The sequence below is a fragment of the Coregonus lavaretus genome, assembly GCF_964263955.1.
Source record: "Coregonus lavaretus genome assembly, chromosome: 13".
Lineage (NCBI taxonomy): Eukaryota > Metazoa > Chordata > Actinopteri > Salmoniformes > Salmonidae > Coregonus > Coregonus lavaretus.
In genome coordinates, this window is record NC_140000.1 from 12645254 (window position 1) to 12662477 (window position 17224).

Genomic DNA, 17224 nt, shown 5'->3' on the forward strand with positions numbered 1-17224 from the left:
TGTCATTAGCAGACATTTTAAAAATGGTATCTGAATAACTTTAAGTTGATTAAGTAGCCTATTCATAAGACTGTGTCAAGGCCAATTTACCACCTGTTTCTTCTAAGAAATGGAAGCAATCAACAATTATTTACTTTTTCTTGTATAACTTGTTAATATCTGAGTATGAAACATGCATCAGTCTATAAAAAAAAAAATCCAGGGGGGGGGGAGAATGGTGGTTAATTGACTGTTTTTAATGATTTTATCAATAGACCTTTATTGTCTTTCTGTAGTAGATGTCTGGAGTAGGCTTGGGTTGGTCAGACTGGTACAGCACATGTTATGTACATAAGAACATAGTCAAAGGTATCATTTAGTCTGTACAAAAAGAATGCTACTTGAATTAGATTGTTCTGGTGATCTAAAGATTTTGTCTCTGTAGGTGTATAAATTCAGCTCTATTGCCATTACAATCCACTGTTGTCCACGATTACAGATGCCATTACTTGACTGAACAGATTGATATTGACTGACAGGTTCCATTCATCCTGTAGAACAAGCTGCATGATCAACTTATCTATGGTATTTGTCTATTACACACGGACACAAGTGGAAGAGCAAAGGCAGATGAGTGTGAGGGTTTTATATGCATGACAGATAACAGCACAGCTTCCTGGGTATTTAGAGAGGTCTGGTTAAGAGCACATTACTGAAGCACTGTTCAAAATGAATGCATTTTAATGGTGTCAAATGAGGATATTCTGAATACGCTGTACATACACTTTTTGCCAAATTAAAATGGTTGGTTTTATTAGAGGCCTTGTCTGTTTCTTTCATACCTTGGCCACAGTGTGAATGTGTACGAGTTGTTTTTATGTGTTGTAGAAGGGCAAGGGCATTCGTCCAAAACATCAACTCCACCTTGTTACAGTACAATTATTATTCTGGAACCAATCTCACAATTGGAGTGCTTACAGGCAAGTGGCAAAGGAGAGCGGAGAGCAGGTCCAATTGAATATAATTGCAATAGGTTTGGGGAAATTTAGGCAAGTAATTACCAGTATGTAAAAACCAAGCTCTACAGCAGCTCTTAATAACAAAACAGTTTGAATCTAAACAAATAGAACGAATGGGGAAGCTCATGAGGAGTGTGTGATTATGCCTGGCTGGCTCAACTCACAGAAGACTGAAGGTGGTTGCTTTCATAAAATATCCTGCCTCTATTTGCCACTGATGTTTATTCTGAATCAGTAGAGGGATTAATAACAGGACATCAAACCTTGATAATAATGAAAAGTTTGGGGGACATGTTTCTGAACCAGTAGAGGGAATAATAACAGCACATCGAACCTGTTTCTGATGTAAGCACATCTGTTAAATTCACAGTAGTGTCATGAACATAACTTTTCATTTGACTAACAGTCAAAATAACAGAACGCTTAACATTGTCAAACAATCACATTTATTTTGACACACAACATCCTCTTTCATGTTCAGTGGGGTCCATAGAAAGTCATAAATACTGTAGTCAGTCATCTACAGTGGCTCCCACATGTTTCTGTACTATGATCCACCAAAAGTGTTGGGTGTTTTCTTATTACACACAAAGCAACAAAATGTTTCCAAGTCAGGACCTAGTCAGAATCTGTGGACTATAACGGTAAAGACCACAACCCACCAGCGGGTCCCCTACTAGGGAAATACAGGGGCTTATTCAGGAGGGGGCAACGTTCCAGAATGTTCGGATAGAAATACATTGTGTAGAACAGACATGACATTCTAAATGTTTCACCGTACCGAACACACCCCTGATCTAACACATGTAATGTCAGTGTGTGGCTGGTTGCATTACGCCTCAACCTTGGCTGCTGCCTGCTGTGCCCGCTCCTCTCTGTAGCCTTTGAGGAGCTGGTTGATTAACGTGAGTTCATTATCTTGTTTGGCGGGCTGGAGAGGTGGGAACGGGTTGCCTTTGTACTCCAGCACGGCCATGGCAGCCTTGTCCAGGTTCTCCCTGTTGGGAATGCGGGCCATCCGGGTGTAGGCTTTGGGCTGGGTCTCAAACCTGGGAGCCAGGACCTTGAAGAGCTTTGGGATCAGATCCTTTTCCTGAAACCACAGAGGAGAGAGAGAGGATGATGACTGACTGAAAGAACTAGTAACACTCACTCATACTAATCTGGTAGATAATAGAACAACAAAGCTGTGGACATTAAAATACAAAGATCATATAGAAAGAACAATTACTGTGAGCCAGAAGTTTGCCATTTTCATCGCTTTCTCGTCAGTGTCTCCCTTCTTGGCATAGTCAATCAACTGCAAAACAACATCACTCATTGGTCAACAACGTCACAAGCTGTCAAAAACTACAGTAGCCTACAAAACATGGATGGTTGAGAAGTAGCTCACAAAACTCAACTCCATGGTTGTATTTGATTAAAGTTTGATTAAAAAGTATGGATTTCAGCAAAGAAAGAAAGGCACACAACTACATAGGACATCCATTAGTACAAGGTAAGCATTTCATAATTTACTATTGACCTTGGGCGAATCAATGTAGTCAGAGCTGAATTTCACAAAGCATGGACTCTGCTCAACTCCACTGGTGGAGTTCATCAGAAACGTCCTTCACCATGGGAGTTGAGTTTAGTCAACTAGTGGAGTAGCCCAAAGGCTGGTAGATGACAATATTGAGTCGCTTCATCTTACCGTCCAAAGGGAATCTATGTAGCCAGCTATACACTCATATCCCCCAAGGACCGGGTTGTACATAAAACATTCTCCATTCAGGCTGCAAAGGAGGTGATGTCCTCCTTAACTCGATTTAATGGAGAGAAGGCGAGAAAAAAAAGAAGGGAAAATATGCATACTTTCTTTATGAAACACCATTTTCCGCCATGTTCTGGATGTTGCCTATCGCGTTCAGCCAATCAGGTTGAAGCAGTCTGTTTTTTCACCCCAGGTGTGATTGGCTGACGGGGTATACAAGTGTATAGCCGGCTGCATACATTCCCTTTGGACAGAAAGATGAAACGACTCAATATCGCCATCTGCCGGCCTTTGAACTACTATTGGAGAAGAAGCTGTGTTGAGCTGCGTGAAAGGGTAAGGTTACCATCCATGTCCTCACCTTTTCAGCATAGAATCGAACTTCGTCTGCTCTGCCTCGGGTGGTCTCTATCCTCTCGTGTCGAACGAGCCCAGTAAGAATGTTCCGAAGCATGTTTATTCGGGACTCTGGACCGAGACCCATCTTACGGGCCACCCGGCCATGGGATATCAACATCTGAATGGTGAGGCGCATCTTGTCGAGTTCAGACGCCTACAAGGGGCTAGAAAGAAAAAATGAATCAAACCGGCCTTTAAAAATGTAAACCGATTTCTAACGATGGTTATCTTTCGTTATTCTCGCGTAAATTAGGTTTATATGATCATTAATACATTCCCGAGGTCGCGTAACGTCTTCAATTTCGTTTGACAACTTTGACATTGCCGGTGCATCAATTATCGCTGTCTGTGTGGGTGAATGGGGTTATGTGAAAATAGTTCCACTTTAGGATGAAATGGTTCCGCCTCAAATGTATTATATTTGTTTCTAATTGTCATTAATTAACTAATTATTATTTTGTTATGTGAAGACATCAGAACTATGAAATAACACATATGGAATCATGTAGTAACCAAAAAAGTGTTAAACAAATCAAAATATATTTTATATTTGAGATTCTTCAAATAGCCACCATTTGACTTGATGACAGCTTTGCACACTTTTGGCATTCTCTTAACCAGCTTCATGAGGTAGTCATCTGGAATGCATTTCAATTAACAGGTGTGCATTCTTAAAAGTTAATTTGTGGAATTTATTTCCTTCTTAATGCGTTTGAGCCAATCAGTTGTGTTGTGACAAGATCGCAAAAACCATCAAGCGCTATGATGAAACTGGCTTTCATGAGGACCGCGACAGGAATGGAAGACCCAGAGTTAACTCTGCTGCAGAGGACAAGTTCATTAGTTACCAGCCTCAATTTTAGCCCAAATAAATGCTTCACAGAGTTCAAGTAACAGACACATCTCAACATCAATTGTTCAGAGGGGACTGTGTGAATCAGGCCTTCATGGTCGAATTGCTGCAAAGAAACCACTACTAAAGGACACCAATAAGAAGAAGAGACCTGCTAGGCTAAGAAACACGAGCAATGGACATTAGACCGGTGGACATTTTTGGTTCCAACCACTGTCTTTGTGAGACGTGGTGTGGATGAATGGATGATCTCCGCATGTGTATTTCCCACCACAAGGCATGGAGGAGGAGGTGTGATGGTGTGGGGGTGCTTAGCTGGTGACACTGTCTGTGATTTATTTAGAATTCAAGGCACACTTAACCAGCATGGCTACCACAGCATTCTACAGTGATACGCCATCCCATCTGGTTTAGGCTTAGTGGGACTATCATTTGTTTTTCAACAGGACAATGACCCAACACACCTCCAGGCAGTGTAAGGGCTATTTTACCAAGAAGGAGAGTGATGGAGCGCTGTGTCAGATGACCTGGCCTCCACCATCCCCCGACCTCAACCCAATTGAGATGGTTTGGGATGAGTCGGACTGCAGAGTGAAGGAAAAGCAGCCAACAAGTGCTCAACATATGTGGGAACTCCTTCAAGACTGTTGGAAAAGCATTCCAGGTGAAGCTGGTTGAGAGAATGCCAAGAGTGTGCAATGCTGTCATCAAGGCAAAGGGTGGCTATTTGAAGATTCTCAAATATAAAATATAATTTGATTTGTTTAACACTTTTATGTTTACCACATGATTCAATATGTGTTATTTCATAGTTTTGATGTCTTCACTATTATTCTACAATGTAAAACATAGTAAAAATAAAGAAAAACCCTTGAATGAGTAGGTGTGTCCAAACATTTGACTGGTAGTGTGTATATGCAGGTATTGTCATGTGATGGCCCAGGGCTGAGCCCTGAATGTTCGGGAACTCTGATGATGCCTCTGATTGTCCCTCTCATTAATGGAGGTTACGAAATCTCTTACTGTGAATATTGAAGTACAGTATTTAGCATCTGAACTGAGTCTGAGTCTGACTGATGAATATTCAATGGATATTGACTCTAAATCATGCAACCCAGTATACAAACATTATGTAAGATCCAACCATATTCATGTTGCACCACATAGTATTTTAGTAGCAACAAAACTCTCACAGAGAGAATACTCTAAATGGGTAAGAAGGAGGAGCAATTATGCCAGACTTTTAACACCCCTATATCAGCTATTGTGAGCAGCAAGGCATCAATATACAACTATACAAAATAATCAATGTAATCAATAATGTTTCTTGTTGTATCTTGTTGTGGTTAAGGTAGGGTGCCATGACACAATGAATTTACCCCCTGCATCTTTTAGTAAGAAAATATCCATACTTAAACAATTTGCTGTGTGTTACTAGTTTCTCTGGTGTTTACTAGTAATACTACTTGACATGAGAAGATAGAAAAATACCTTTACAAAGATTTCTAAGGAGAGTGAGAGTACAAACACAACAGAAAAAAAGTATTTAGTGTTAAATGCTTTATTTGTCATGAAAATAAATAATGTATAATCTCCTGTGCAAAACGTGGATGTTGAACTGCACAGGATGTTGTAGAGTTGTGGGACTGTACTGGAGGACCGAAGCTAGGATCAGACTTAGTAGGTGGCCATGGTGCTGGTCAGCCAGTCGTTGAAGATGCACACCTGGAGGAAGAGAAGGAGAAGGGAGACATTAGTGGACACACTCAAAGGGAGCTAATATATAAACCAGACCGTTAGTATATGAACCATCAATCTACCTTTATAAATATATTCTTCTTGGGAAAAGTGATGTCACTGTATGTAACTGTATTCCTAACTATTTTTCAGTCTTATCTTGGTGTAGACACCAGGGTGATCCCTCCGCACAGCTGTAACCCCAGGACACAACACCCTGGAGCTCACCATTGCACACCACAGGGCCACCGGAGTCACGCTGACAGAGAGAAAGAGAGCGAGAGAATTGGGTTATTTTGCTCAATTTCTAATCAACTGAAAAAGTCAATTTAAAGTCATCATTGTGGTACCACTGATGGGAGATCAGAGTGGTAAGTACCTGGCAAGAGTCCTTGCCTCCCTCCAGGTATCCAGCGCAGAACATGGCGTTTGTGATCATTCCAGGGTAGGAGTTGTTACAGTCACTGTAGGACAGGATGGGGATGTTCAGGCACTGAAGCTTGTTGCTGTCAGCGGCTGTAAGGAGAAGGAGAGAGGGAGAGATGAAGATGACCAACTGGCACATGTAACCTTTGACCCAGGTTCTGTACTCACTGGAGCTCATGGTGTTGCCCCATCCAGAAACGGTGCACATGGTGCCAGTGGGGGCACAGCTGGTGGGCAGAGCAACAGGCTGCACGTAGGTGTTGAGGGTGGCGGGCTTGCTCAGCTTGATCAGCATGATGTCATTGTCGATGTTGTAGGAGCTGTAGTTGGGGTGACGGATCACGCGGGAGGAAAATATGAACTCCTCGCTACCCTCAGTCACCTTGATGTTGTGCTCGCCCATACGCACCTCCACATGAGAGAGAGAGAGAGAGGTCCAATTTATTAACTTAGTTTTAGAGTTTATATTTAACTATGTCCTTTAGTTTAGTCAAAATTAGATTGTCACAAACCATGTTTCCATCCAAACATTATTTTGCAAGTAAAGTACCTGTCGGATAAAAAAAAAACTCACGACAGGCCTGATAGAAACAGTATTAGGTTAACTTTCCTAAATGTTGACAGAACAAAATACGCTAGACAGGGGTGGACACAATATATTGGAAGTAGTTTACATGATACTTACGACTTGTAGCAGTGAGCAGCAGACACCATCCATCAATCAATCAATCAAATTGTATATATAAAGCCCTTTTTACATCAGCAAGCAATGCAGATGTAGAAGCATGGTGGCTAGGAAAAACTCCCTAGAAAGGCAGAAACCTAGGAAGAAACCTAGAGAGGAACCAGGCTCTGAGGGGTGGCCAGTCCCCTTCTGGCTGTGCCGGGTGGAGATTATAACAGTACATGGCTATTAAGGCCAGATTTTTCTCCAAGATGTTCAAACGTGCATAGATGACCAGCGGGGTCAAATAACAGTGGTTGTAGAGGTTGCAACAGGAGAAAATGTCACTTGGCTTTTCATAGCCGGGCATTTAGAGGTTGCAATAGCAGGTGCGGTAGAGAAAGAGAGTTGAAAACAGCAGGTCAGGGACAAGGTAGCACGACCGGTGAACAGGTCAGGGTTCCATAGCTGCAGGCAGAAGAGTGGAAACTGGAGCAGCAGCACGACCAGGTGGACTGGGGACAGCAAGGAGTCATCAGGCCAGGTAGTCCTGAGGCATGGTCCTAGGGCTCAGGTCCTCTGGGATGGGAGGGAGAAAGGGACAGGGGGGGGTCAGGAGACACTGTGGCCCCGTCCGACGATACCCTCAGACGGGGCCAACCAGGCAGGATATAACCCCACCCACTTTGCCAAAGCACAGCCCCCACACCACCAGAGGGATATCAACAGACCACCAACCTACTACCCTGAGACAAGGCTGAGTATAGCCCACAAAGATCTCCTCCACTGCACGAGCCCGAGGGAGCGACAAACCGATGTGCTGGAGATCAGGGAGCCACCGCAGAAGTGGTAGACAGACTGCAAAGACACCTGGTGGTGCTGGGAGTAGGCCTTGCACTCATACCCTCCGGCGATCTTGTCGTCCTCCGTGGCGACTGGAACCGAGAGCAGGCACATTCTTAGCTATATTACCTCACCTTTTGAGATTATTTTAAAAAGCATAGCACTATGATAAAAGTGGAATAACATTTCTTAATAATGTAAAAACACATTTGTGATGTTAGTGTCATAACACAGTCCTCTATGACCATTTTTACACTGCTCCAATTGGAGCAGAGCAAAGACCAGAGAAATCATGGTTGCTGTGTGATCCTGTCGATGAAAGGGGTTAATCAGATTTAAAAGGTACACTGGTGAGCAAATAATACAGCAGGTAGCATCAAGCTGTAAAATGTCAGAAAGTTGTGCATCCCCACCACTCACTGGTGAAGGTCAAAATATGGGAAGGGTCAACTGATCCTAGCTCTGTGTCCAAGGCCAACGTCTATGTGAATGAGACTCAAACCTATCAATCACCTTGCAAAATGTAGGCCTACGTTTTCATTAAGTTTTTAGTCCCAGTACAGTGTTTATTAATTGTTTTAAATGCAAATCCTTGCCGTCTGGATTTGAGTTAATTCCAGATTTAAGACTGGATTCAATCCGTACACGGAAGTGTCATTGAAGATCAGCGTTAGTATGTGTAGGTAATTTCCAATTGAGCTGACATACAGTGAGGGGAAAAAAGTATTTGATCCCCTGCTAATTTTGTACGTTTGCCCACTGACAAAGAAATGATCAGTCTATCATTTTAATGGTAGGTTTATTTGAACAGTGAGAGACAGAATATCAATTAAAAAAATCCAGAAAACGCATGTAAAAAATGTTATAAATTGATTTGCATTTTAATGAGGGAAATAAGTATTTGACCCCCTCTCAATCAGAAAGATTTCTGGCTCCCAGGTGTCTTTTATACAGGTAACGAGCTGAGATTAAGAGCACACTCTTAAAGGGAATGCTCCTTATCTCAGCTTGTTACCTGTATAAAAGACACCTGTCCACAGAAGCAATCAATCAATCAGATTCCAAACTCTCCACCATGGCCAAGACCAAAGAGCTCTCTAAGGATGTCAGGGACAAGATTGTAGACCTACACAAGGCTGGAATGGGCTACAAGACCATCGTCAAGCAGCTTGGTGAGAAGGTGACAACAGTTGGTGCGATTATTCGCAAATGGAAGAAACACAAAATAACTGTCAATCTCCCTCTGCCTGGGGCTCCATGCAAGATCTCACCTCGTGGAGTTGCAATGATCAAGAGAATGGTGAGGAATCAGTCCAGAACTACACGGGAGGATCTTGTCAATGATCTCAAGGCAGCTGGGACCATAGTCACTAAGAAAACAATTGGTAACACACTACGCCGTGAAGGTCTGAAATCCTGCAGTGCCCGCAAGGTCCACTTGATTCAGAGGAGAACTGGGTGAAAGTGTTGTGGTCAGATGAGACCAAAATCGAGCTCTTTGACATCAACTCAACTCGCCGTGTTTGGAGGAGAAGGAATGCTGCCTATGACCCCAAGAACACCATCCCCACCGTCAAACATGGAGGTGGAAACATTATGATTTGGGGGTGTTTTTCTGCTAAGGGGACAGGACAACTTCACCGCATCAAAGGGACGATGGACAGGGCCATGTACCGTCAAATCTTGGGTGAGAACCTCCTTCCCTCAGCCAGGGCATTGAAAATGGGTCGTGGATGGGTATTCCAGCATGACATTGACCCAAAACACACGGCCAAGGCAACAAAGGAGTGGCTCAAGAAGAAGCACATTAAGGTCCTGGAGTGGCCTAGCCAGTCTCCAGACCTTAATCCCATAGAAAATCTGTGGAGGGAGCTGAAGGTTGGAGTTGCCCAACGTCAGCCTCGAAACCTTAATGACTTGGAGAAGATCTGCAAAGAGGAGTGGGACAAAATCCCTCCTGAGATGTGTGCAAACCTGGTTGCCAACTACAAGAAACGTCTGACCTCTGTGATTGTCAACAAGGGTTTTGCCACCAAGTACTAAGTCATGTTTTGCAGAGGGGTCAAATACTTATTTGCAAATGCAAATCAATTTATAAGATTTTTGACATTAGTTTTTCTGGATTCTTTTGTTGTTATTCTGTCTCTCACTGTTCAAATAAACCTACCATTAAAATTATAGACTGATCATTTCTTTGTCAGTGGGCAAACGTACAAAATCAGCAGGGGATCAAATACTTTTTTCCCTCACTGTACGCAGCGTTTACTGTGAGTGCAGTCTCCACAAACATTGCCTTTAAATTTAAATCGAGTTGTGACGCGGATCTTCTGTGAACTTCTGCGATACGGATTGAATCCTTAATTTCTACCAGAAGACAGTGATACATATACGGTACGCTACAACTGCCAGTTTGAGATGGCCAGTATTCTCTGCAGTTCAGAATGTATCTTGACCTCAACAGGACTGCAACACAGCTGTGTGGTTCACACACACAATCTATCCAAGGCCTACCATAGCTTTGTAGATTAGATTTTTGTATTTAGTCACATGCACAGGGTCGTGAAGTACTTAAGCTCCGAGCTCCAACAGTGCAGGTGTGAATGAAACGATAAAATACTAATTATATATACATATTTACAACTGTGACAATGATAAAAATTAAATGTCCATAGAGGGAGCAGTGGGGGGAGGTGACTGACTATTCATCATGATAAATGTCAATTTGGGTGGGGGGTAGATGTCGGTTGGGGGGGGGTTAGGAAGTCCGGGTGGGTGGGCAGGAGGGGATCAGGGAGCAGGTAGTTGACTAGTGGTGGATATTCAACATCCTCATGGTCTGGGGGTAGACTCTATTGGCCAGATAGATTGTCGGTGCCGTTTAAATTGAGGGAGGACAATTCTTTTTTTTTATGAGCATGGCCTTATTTCTATTACAGCATATTGGATGACTGTCATTCATATTCCATTCACCCAGCTCAATGTAACATCGATAGGTTTATGAACTGTATACCTTTTATAGTAGATTAAAGTGTTTTATTTGGATTAAAATCCTGTACATTTACTGTATTAATGTCTTTATACAAACTTTTAAATAAAAGTCAGAGAACAATTGGGGGCAGAAATCTCGGAAATAGATTTTAAAAGAGTGTATACTTCTAAAAGTGAATGTTTGGGACAACAGGCCTTCTGAATGAGGTACTACTAAATGCAAATTCAGTAATATTATAACAATATGAATGCTGATGCTGGCTTTTCAGAAATTGTTCTTCTACTGCTGGTTAGTACCCATTGCTTTTAAAGTTTGGATAGTAATTACTGATAGTAAAATATGTTACAAGATCAAATAAATAGGTTAAATCCCAAAATGTATGTACTGCTGAAGGTTCTACTTACATGCCTGCAGCATAGAGTACATATTCATGAATATAGTGAAATACTAGGTTCTGTTTGGCATCAAGGGAGTGTTGATTGCAAGTGGAATGTCTACATTTGAGACAGTTAATAAATGCTGTAATTACAACAGCTGAAAGCTACAGTCTGTTATTGGTACATCCATTCTTTGACATTTAAATTAACGATAGGACCATTGATTCTTGAAGAGAATAACTTATAAATGCCTCAATCGGTCGTACCCCATCAGAACGCAACACATACGTTTGTTGTACTCCATTATTTGTAAACAATGTAATTGTACACAAACACATATCTTCAAAACAGGGGCTGTGATTCAAAGATATGTGCATTGTCGACCTCTCTCTATAGCAACCATTCATATAAGGTTCATTTGTAATTTGGGTGAACAATCCCTTTAACAGTGTAAACTGTTAGGAGGAATTCTTGTATTGGAAATCCTTGTATTGGAAACTTCATATTATAAACATTAGTTATGTATTCTATGGAGTTATGGTTGCATTCATTTCAGAGAGAACTGATTTGTCACAAGTGTTACAACTGCTATGTACACTGCTCAAAAAAATAAAGGGAACACTTAAACAACACAATGTAACTCCAAGTCAATCACACTTCTGTGAAATCAAACTGTCCACTTAGGAAGCAACACTGATTGACAATACATTTCACATGCTGTTGTGCAAATGGAATAGACAACAGGTGGAAATTATAGGCAATTAGCAAGACACCCCCAATAAAGGACTGGTTTTGCAGGTGGTGACCACAGACCACTTCTCAGTTCCTATGCTTCCTGGCTGATGTTTTGGTAACTTTTGAATGCTGGCGGTGCTTTCACTCTAGTGGTAGCATGAGACGGAGTCTACAACCCACATAAGTGGCTCAGGTAGTGCAGCTCATCCAGGATGGCACATCAATGCGAGCTGTGGCAAGAAGGTTTGCTGTGTCTGTCAGCGTAGTGTCCAGAGCATGGAGGCGCTACCAGGAGACAGGCCAGTACATCAGGAGACGTGGAGGAGGCCGTAGGAGGGCAACAACCCAGCACCAGGACTGCTACCTCCGCCTTTGTGCAAGGAGGAGCAGGAGGAGCACTGCCAGAGCCCTGCAAAATGACCTCCAGCAGGCCACAAATGTGCATGTGTCTGCTCAAACGGTCAGAAACAGACTCCATGAGGGTGGTATGAGGGCCCGACGTCCACAGGTGGGGGTTGTGCTTACAGCCCAACACCGTGCAGGACGTTTGGCATTTGCCAGAGAACACCAAGATTGGCAAATTCGCCACTGGCACTCTGTGCTCTTCACAGATGAAAGCAGGTTCACACTGAGCACATGTGACAGACGTGACAGAGTCTGGAGACGCCGTGGAGAACGTTCTGCTGCCTGCAACATCCTCCAGCATGACCGGTTTGGCGGTGGGTCAGTCATGGTGTGGGGTGGCATTTCTTTGGGGGGCCGCACAGCCATCCATGTGCTCGCCAGAGGTAGCCTGACTGCCATTAGGTACCGAGATGAGATCCTCAGACCCCTTGTGAGACCATATGCTGGTGCGGTTGGCCCTGGGTTCCTCCTAATGCAAGACAATGCTAGACCTCATGTGGCTGGAGTGTGTCAGCAGTTCCTGCAAGAGGAAGGCATTGATGCTATGGACTGGCCCGCCCTTTCCCCAGACCTGAATCCAATTGAGCACATCTGGGACATGTCTCGCTCCATCCACCAACGCCACGTTGCACCACAGACTGTCCAGGAGTTGGCGGATGCTTTAGTCCAGGTCTGGGAGGAGATCCCTCAGGAGACCATCCGCCACCTCATCAGGAGCATGCCCAGGCGTTGTAGGGAGGTCATACAGGCACGTGGAGGCCACACACACTACTGAGCCTCATTTTGACTTGTTTTAAGGACATTACATCAAAGTTGGTTCAGCCTGTAGTGTGGTTTTCCACTTTAATTTTGAGGGTGACTCCAAATCCAGACCTCCATGGGTTGATACATTTGATTTCCATTGATAATTTTTGTGTGATTTTGTTGTCAGCACATTCAACTATGTAAAGAAAAAAGTATTTAATAAGATTATTTCATTCATTCAGATCTAGGATGTGTTGTTTAAGTGTTCCCTTTATTTTTTTGAGCAGTGTATTTTCTCCATTGCTCTATTAAATCAAAATGTACTCTATATTAGTTGAGTCTTCTGTATACAGCAGTTTTATATTGCTGCTACAGTATGCTATTGAACACATAGTGTTATGTTGTAATGAGCCAAAATCAGTTTGGCTACTGGTACATGGTACATACAGTATATACAAAATGATGAATCTGACCAAGTCCTAGGGTTAGAAGTGAGCCAGGGGTGTGTTCAGTTTGCTTCAACGTTTGCTACGTTGAGTGACTGAATAATACGTTTCCCCAAACAGGTGCGTACCATTCTTCAACAGCCTTTGAGGCACGTTTGCTCCCGTTTGGTGGGTGTGGTGAGGTGTGGCCTGATCATTATGGGTGTGACCATTTGTAATCGCAAAACTTGTGCAGCACACCTCTGGGCCACCATAATCAAAACGTCTTTCAACTCATCGTTCAGCACAGTACTATTTCCATTTAATTCAACGTTGCACACATTCTGTCATACTTAACGCACCACCGGGTTGAACATATAGCTGGGGTTATGGTTAGTGTTAGGATTAGCGTTAGTGTTGAGGCTAGGGTTACGATTGAGCCAAAATGTGCATTGAGCCAGGATGTGATATTTTGAGTTGGATATTTTATTTTGAAATGGATAATGTTGTTATTTTGAGTTGGCTAAACGGATTGATTAATTTGACTTGGTAAACATACTTTTGTATATATAGTGTATGTGGACATCCCTTCAAATTAGTGGATTTGTCTATTTCAGCCACACCCAATGCTGACAGGTGTATAAAATCGAGCACACAGCCATGCAATCTCCATAGACAAACATTGGCAGTAGAATGGCCTTACTGAAGAGCTCAGTGACTTGCAACGTGGGACCGTCATAGGATGCCACCTTTCCAACAAGTCAGTTCGTCAAACTTCTGCCCTGCTAGAGCTGCCCCGGTCAACTGTAAGTACTGTTATTGTGAAGTGGAAACATCTAGGAGCAACAACGTCTCAGCCGTGAAGTTGCAGGCCACACAAGTTCACAGAACGGGACCGCTGAAGTGTGTAACACGTAAAAATCATCTGTCCTAGGTTGCAACACTCACTACCGAGTTCCGAACTGCCTCTGGAAGCAACGTCAGCACAAGAACTGTTCGTCGGGAGCTTCATGAAATTGGTTTCCATGGCCGAGCAGCCGCACACAAGCCTAAGCTCACCATGCGCAATGCCAAGCGTTGGCTGGAGTGGTGAAAAGCTCGCCGCCATTGGACTCGGGAGCAGTGGAAATGCGTTCTCTGGAGTAATGAATCACGCTTCACCATCTGGCAGTCCGAAGGACGAATCTGGGTTTGGTGGATGCCAGGAGAACGCTACCTGCCCCAGTGCATAGTGCCAACTGTAAAGTTTGGTGGAGGAGGAATAATGGTCTAGGGCTGTTTTTCATGGTTCGTGCTAGGCCCCTTAGTTCCAGTGAAGGGTAATCTTAACACTTCAGCATACAATGACATTCTAGACGATTCTGTGCTTCCAACTTTGTGGCAACCGTTTGGGGAAGGCCCTTTCCTGTTTCAGCATGACTTGACTGGCCTGCAAAGAGCCCTGACCTCAACCCCATCAAACACCTTTGGGATGAATTGGAACGATGATTGCGAGCCAGGCCTAATCGCCCAACATCAGTGCCCGACTTCACTAATTGTGGCTGAATGGAAGCAAGTCCCTGCAGCAATGTTCCAACATCTAGTGGAAAGCCTTCTCAGAAGAGTGGATGCTTTTATAGCAGCAAAGGGGTGACCAACTGTTAATGCCGATGATTTTGATATGTCCACATACTTTTGGTCATGTAGTGTATTATAATGAGTAAGTTAAATGTTTACATTGAGTTGGGTACACTGATTGATTGATTTAATTTGGGTAAACATATTATTCTGAGTTGGTTACATTTATTATTTTTGAGTTGGGTAAACTTTACCCAATTTTTGAGTTGGGTAAACTTTTTGCTTTGGGTCCTCAGATCCTCAAAAAGTTCTACAGCTGCACCATCGAGAGCATCCTGACTGGTTGCATCACCGCCTGGTATGGCAACTGCTCGGCCTCCGACCGCAAGGCACTACAGAGGGTAGTGCGTAGGGCCCAGTACATCACTGGGGCCAAGCTTCCTGCCATCCAGGACCTCTATACCAGGCGGTGTCAGAGGAAGGCCCTCAAAATTGTCAAAGACTCCAGCCACCCTAGTCATAGACTGTTCTCTCTGCTACCGCACGGCAAGCGGTACTGGAGTGCCAAGTCTAGGTCCAAAAGGCTTCTCAACAGCTTCTACCCCCAAGCCATGACTCCTGAACAGCTAATCATGGCTAACCAGACTATTTGCACCCCCACCCCATCTTTTTACGCTGCTGCTACTCTGTTAATTATTTATGCAGGTCACTTTAACTCTACCCACATGTACGTATTACTTCAACTACCTCAACTAGCCGGTGCCCCCGCACATTGACTCTGCACCGGTACCCCCCTGTATATCCAGGGTAGGGGAGGGATTTGGCCGGCAGGGGATGTAGCTCAGTTGGTAGAGCATGGCGTTTGCAACGCCAGGGTTGTGGGTTCGATAAAATAATGTATGCACTAACTGTAAGTCGCTCTGGATAAGAGCGTCTGCTAAATGACTAAAATGTAAATGTAATGATATAGCCTACCTACTGTTATTTTATTTGAACACTTTTTTGTTGTTGTTTTATTTTACTTTTTATTAAGAAATAAATGCATTGTTGGTTAAGGTCTGTAAGTAAGCATTTCACAGTTGTATTCGGCGCATGTGGCAACTAAAATTTGATTTGATTGATTTTGATCTTCACTCAACAATACTTTTTCGGTAAAGAAAGGTAGTATTTTAAATTAGATGCATGTATTACTTATTATTATTTTGAGTAGGATACAATTATTATTTTGAGTTGGGTAAATTAGTAGATTTAAGTTGACTCGTGTTTTATTAATAAAAAAGAGCGGATTGAGAGTTTATCACTTCACATTCTCCCCTACTGTTCTTTCCCATTACTGATGTTTAGAAATGATATTTTTGGTTTCATCGTTATGGCAACATACCTGAGAAAGGAGCTGTGACGATGCTTTCATTATCACCACAGACAGCCTCATAATTAAGAGCGCCTTGGGTACATCCCCATAGAACACATACCTGTGATTAAAGGCTTGGTATTACTGAGTTATTACTTTAGAATGAACAAGTATTGTATATACTCATTTTTACATTGTATTTACATTAGGCTAAGGTTAGGGTTGAGCTGGGTTCTGGACATGAAGTTAAGGTTGAGGCTAGGGTTAGGATTTAGGTTGAGTCAGGATGTGGACATAAAGTTAGGGTTGAGCCAGGATGTGGACATGATGCTAGGGTTAGGGTTGAGGCTAGGGTTAGGGTTTGGGTTGAGCAGGGATGTGGACATAAGGTTAGGGTTAGGGTTGAGCCAGGATGTGGACATGATGCTAGGGTTAGGGTTGAGGCTAGGGTTAGGGTTCGGGTTGAGCAGGGATGTGGACATAAGGTTAGGGTTAGGGTTGAGCCATGATGTGGACATGAAGCTAGGGTTAGGGTTAAGGTTAGGGTTAGAGTTATGGGTAAGGGTTGAGCCGGGGTGTAGACTTTAATCTACTGTCAACCACAGGAGGTTGGTGGCACCTTGATTGGATAGGATGGGCTCGTGGTAATGGCTGGAGCGGAATTAGTGGAATGGTATCAAATACATCAAACACATGGTGTCCATTTGCGCCATTCCAGCCATTATTATGAGCCTTCCTCCCCTCAGCAGCATCCACTACTGTCAAGGTACAACTGTTTATTTGAATCTTGTGTTAATACCTAATATAATAAATTGCACTACCCAAGTGTGTGCTTACTTTGAGTGTTTTACTGTATATTAACTGCATACAGTATAACTTATGTAATGAACTCATGGCCACATAATGTATACAGAGTCTATTTTGACGACAGCCTTGTATGACTTTTCCAACAAAACCCCATAAACCCA

General features: G+C 43.1%; 2 protein-coding genes and 1 pseudogene across 4 annotated transcripts in view; all 3 read right to left on the minus strand.

Moving 5' to 3' along the window:
- The window catches only part of LOC311139364 (sperm acrosome membrane-associated protein 6-like), a gene marked incomplete at its 5' end in the record, with an annotated part of 1014348 nt that overhangs the window by 509778 nt on the left and 487346 nt on the right, over positions 1 to 17224 (minus strand). The gene's annotated exons all lie outside the window — the stretch shown is intronic.
- LOC311140124 (large ribosomal subunit protein bL17m-like) lies at positions 1422 to 3500 on the minus strand. 2 transcript variants are annotated; one of them, XM_084175060.1, is made up of 3 exons: positions 3113 to 3500; positions 2230 to 2298; positions 1422 to 2091 (listed from the first exon to the last, which is right to left on the minus strand). In XM_084175060.1, exons 1-3 carry the CDS (start codon positions 3284 to 3286, stop codon positions 1831 to 1833), a joined length of 504 nt encoding a protein of 167 aa, XP_084031186.1. In that variant the 5' UTR covers positions 3287 to 3500; the 3' UTR covers positions 1422 to 1830. The 2 variants fall into 2 exon arrangements, with proteins under 2 accessions (XP_084031186.1, XP_084031187.1); XM_084175061.1 differs by lacking the exon at positions 2230 to 2298 and having other exon boundaries at positions 3113 to 3484.
- Positions 5549 to 11088, minus strand: LOC311139226 (trypsin-2-like; annotated as a pseudogene). The gene is made up of 7 exons: positions 11067 to 11088; positions 7928 to 8020; positions 7644 to 7765; positions 6335 to 6575; positions 6120 to 6256; positions 5900 to 5999; positions 5549 to 5728 (listed from the first exon to the last, which is right to left on the minus strand). The product of its transcript is annotated as a trypsin-2-like (transcript).

Excerpts from the sequence above, each read along its gene's own strand:
- LOC311140124 (XM_084175060.1), bottom strand. The coding sequence starts at position 3,286 with ATGCGCCTCACCATTCAGATGTTGATATCCCATGGCCGGGTGGCCCGT. Across the intron at positions 2,299-3,112 it reads TTCGATTCTATGCTGAAAAG|TTGATTGACTATGCCAAGAA; the intron begins GTGAGGACATGG and ends GTTGTTTTGCAG. Across the intron at positions 2,092-2,229 it reads TGGCAAACTTCTGGCTCACA|GAAAAGGATCTGATCCCAAA; the intron begins GTAATTGTTCTT and ends CTGTGGTTTCAG.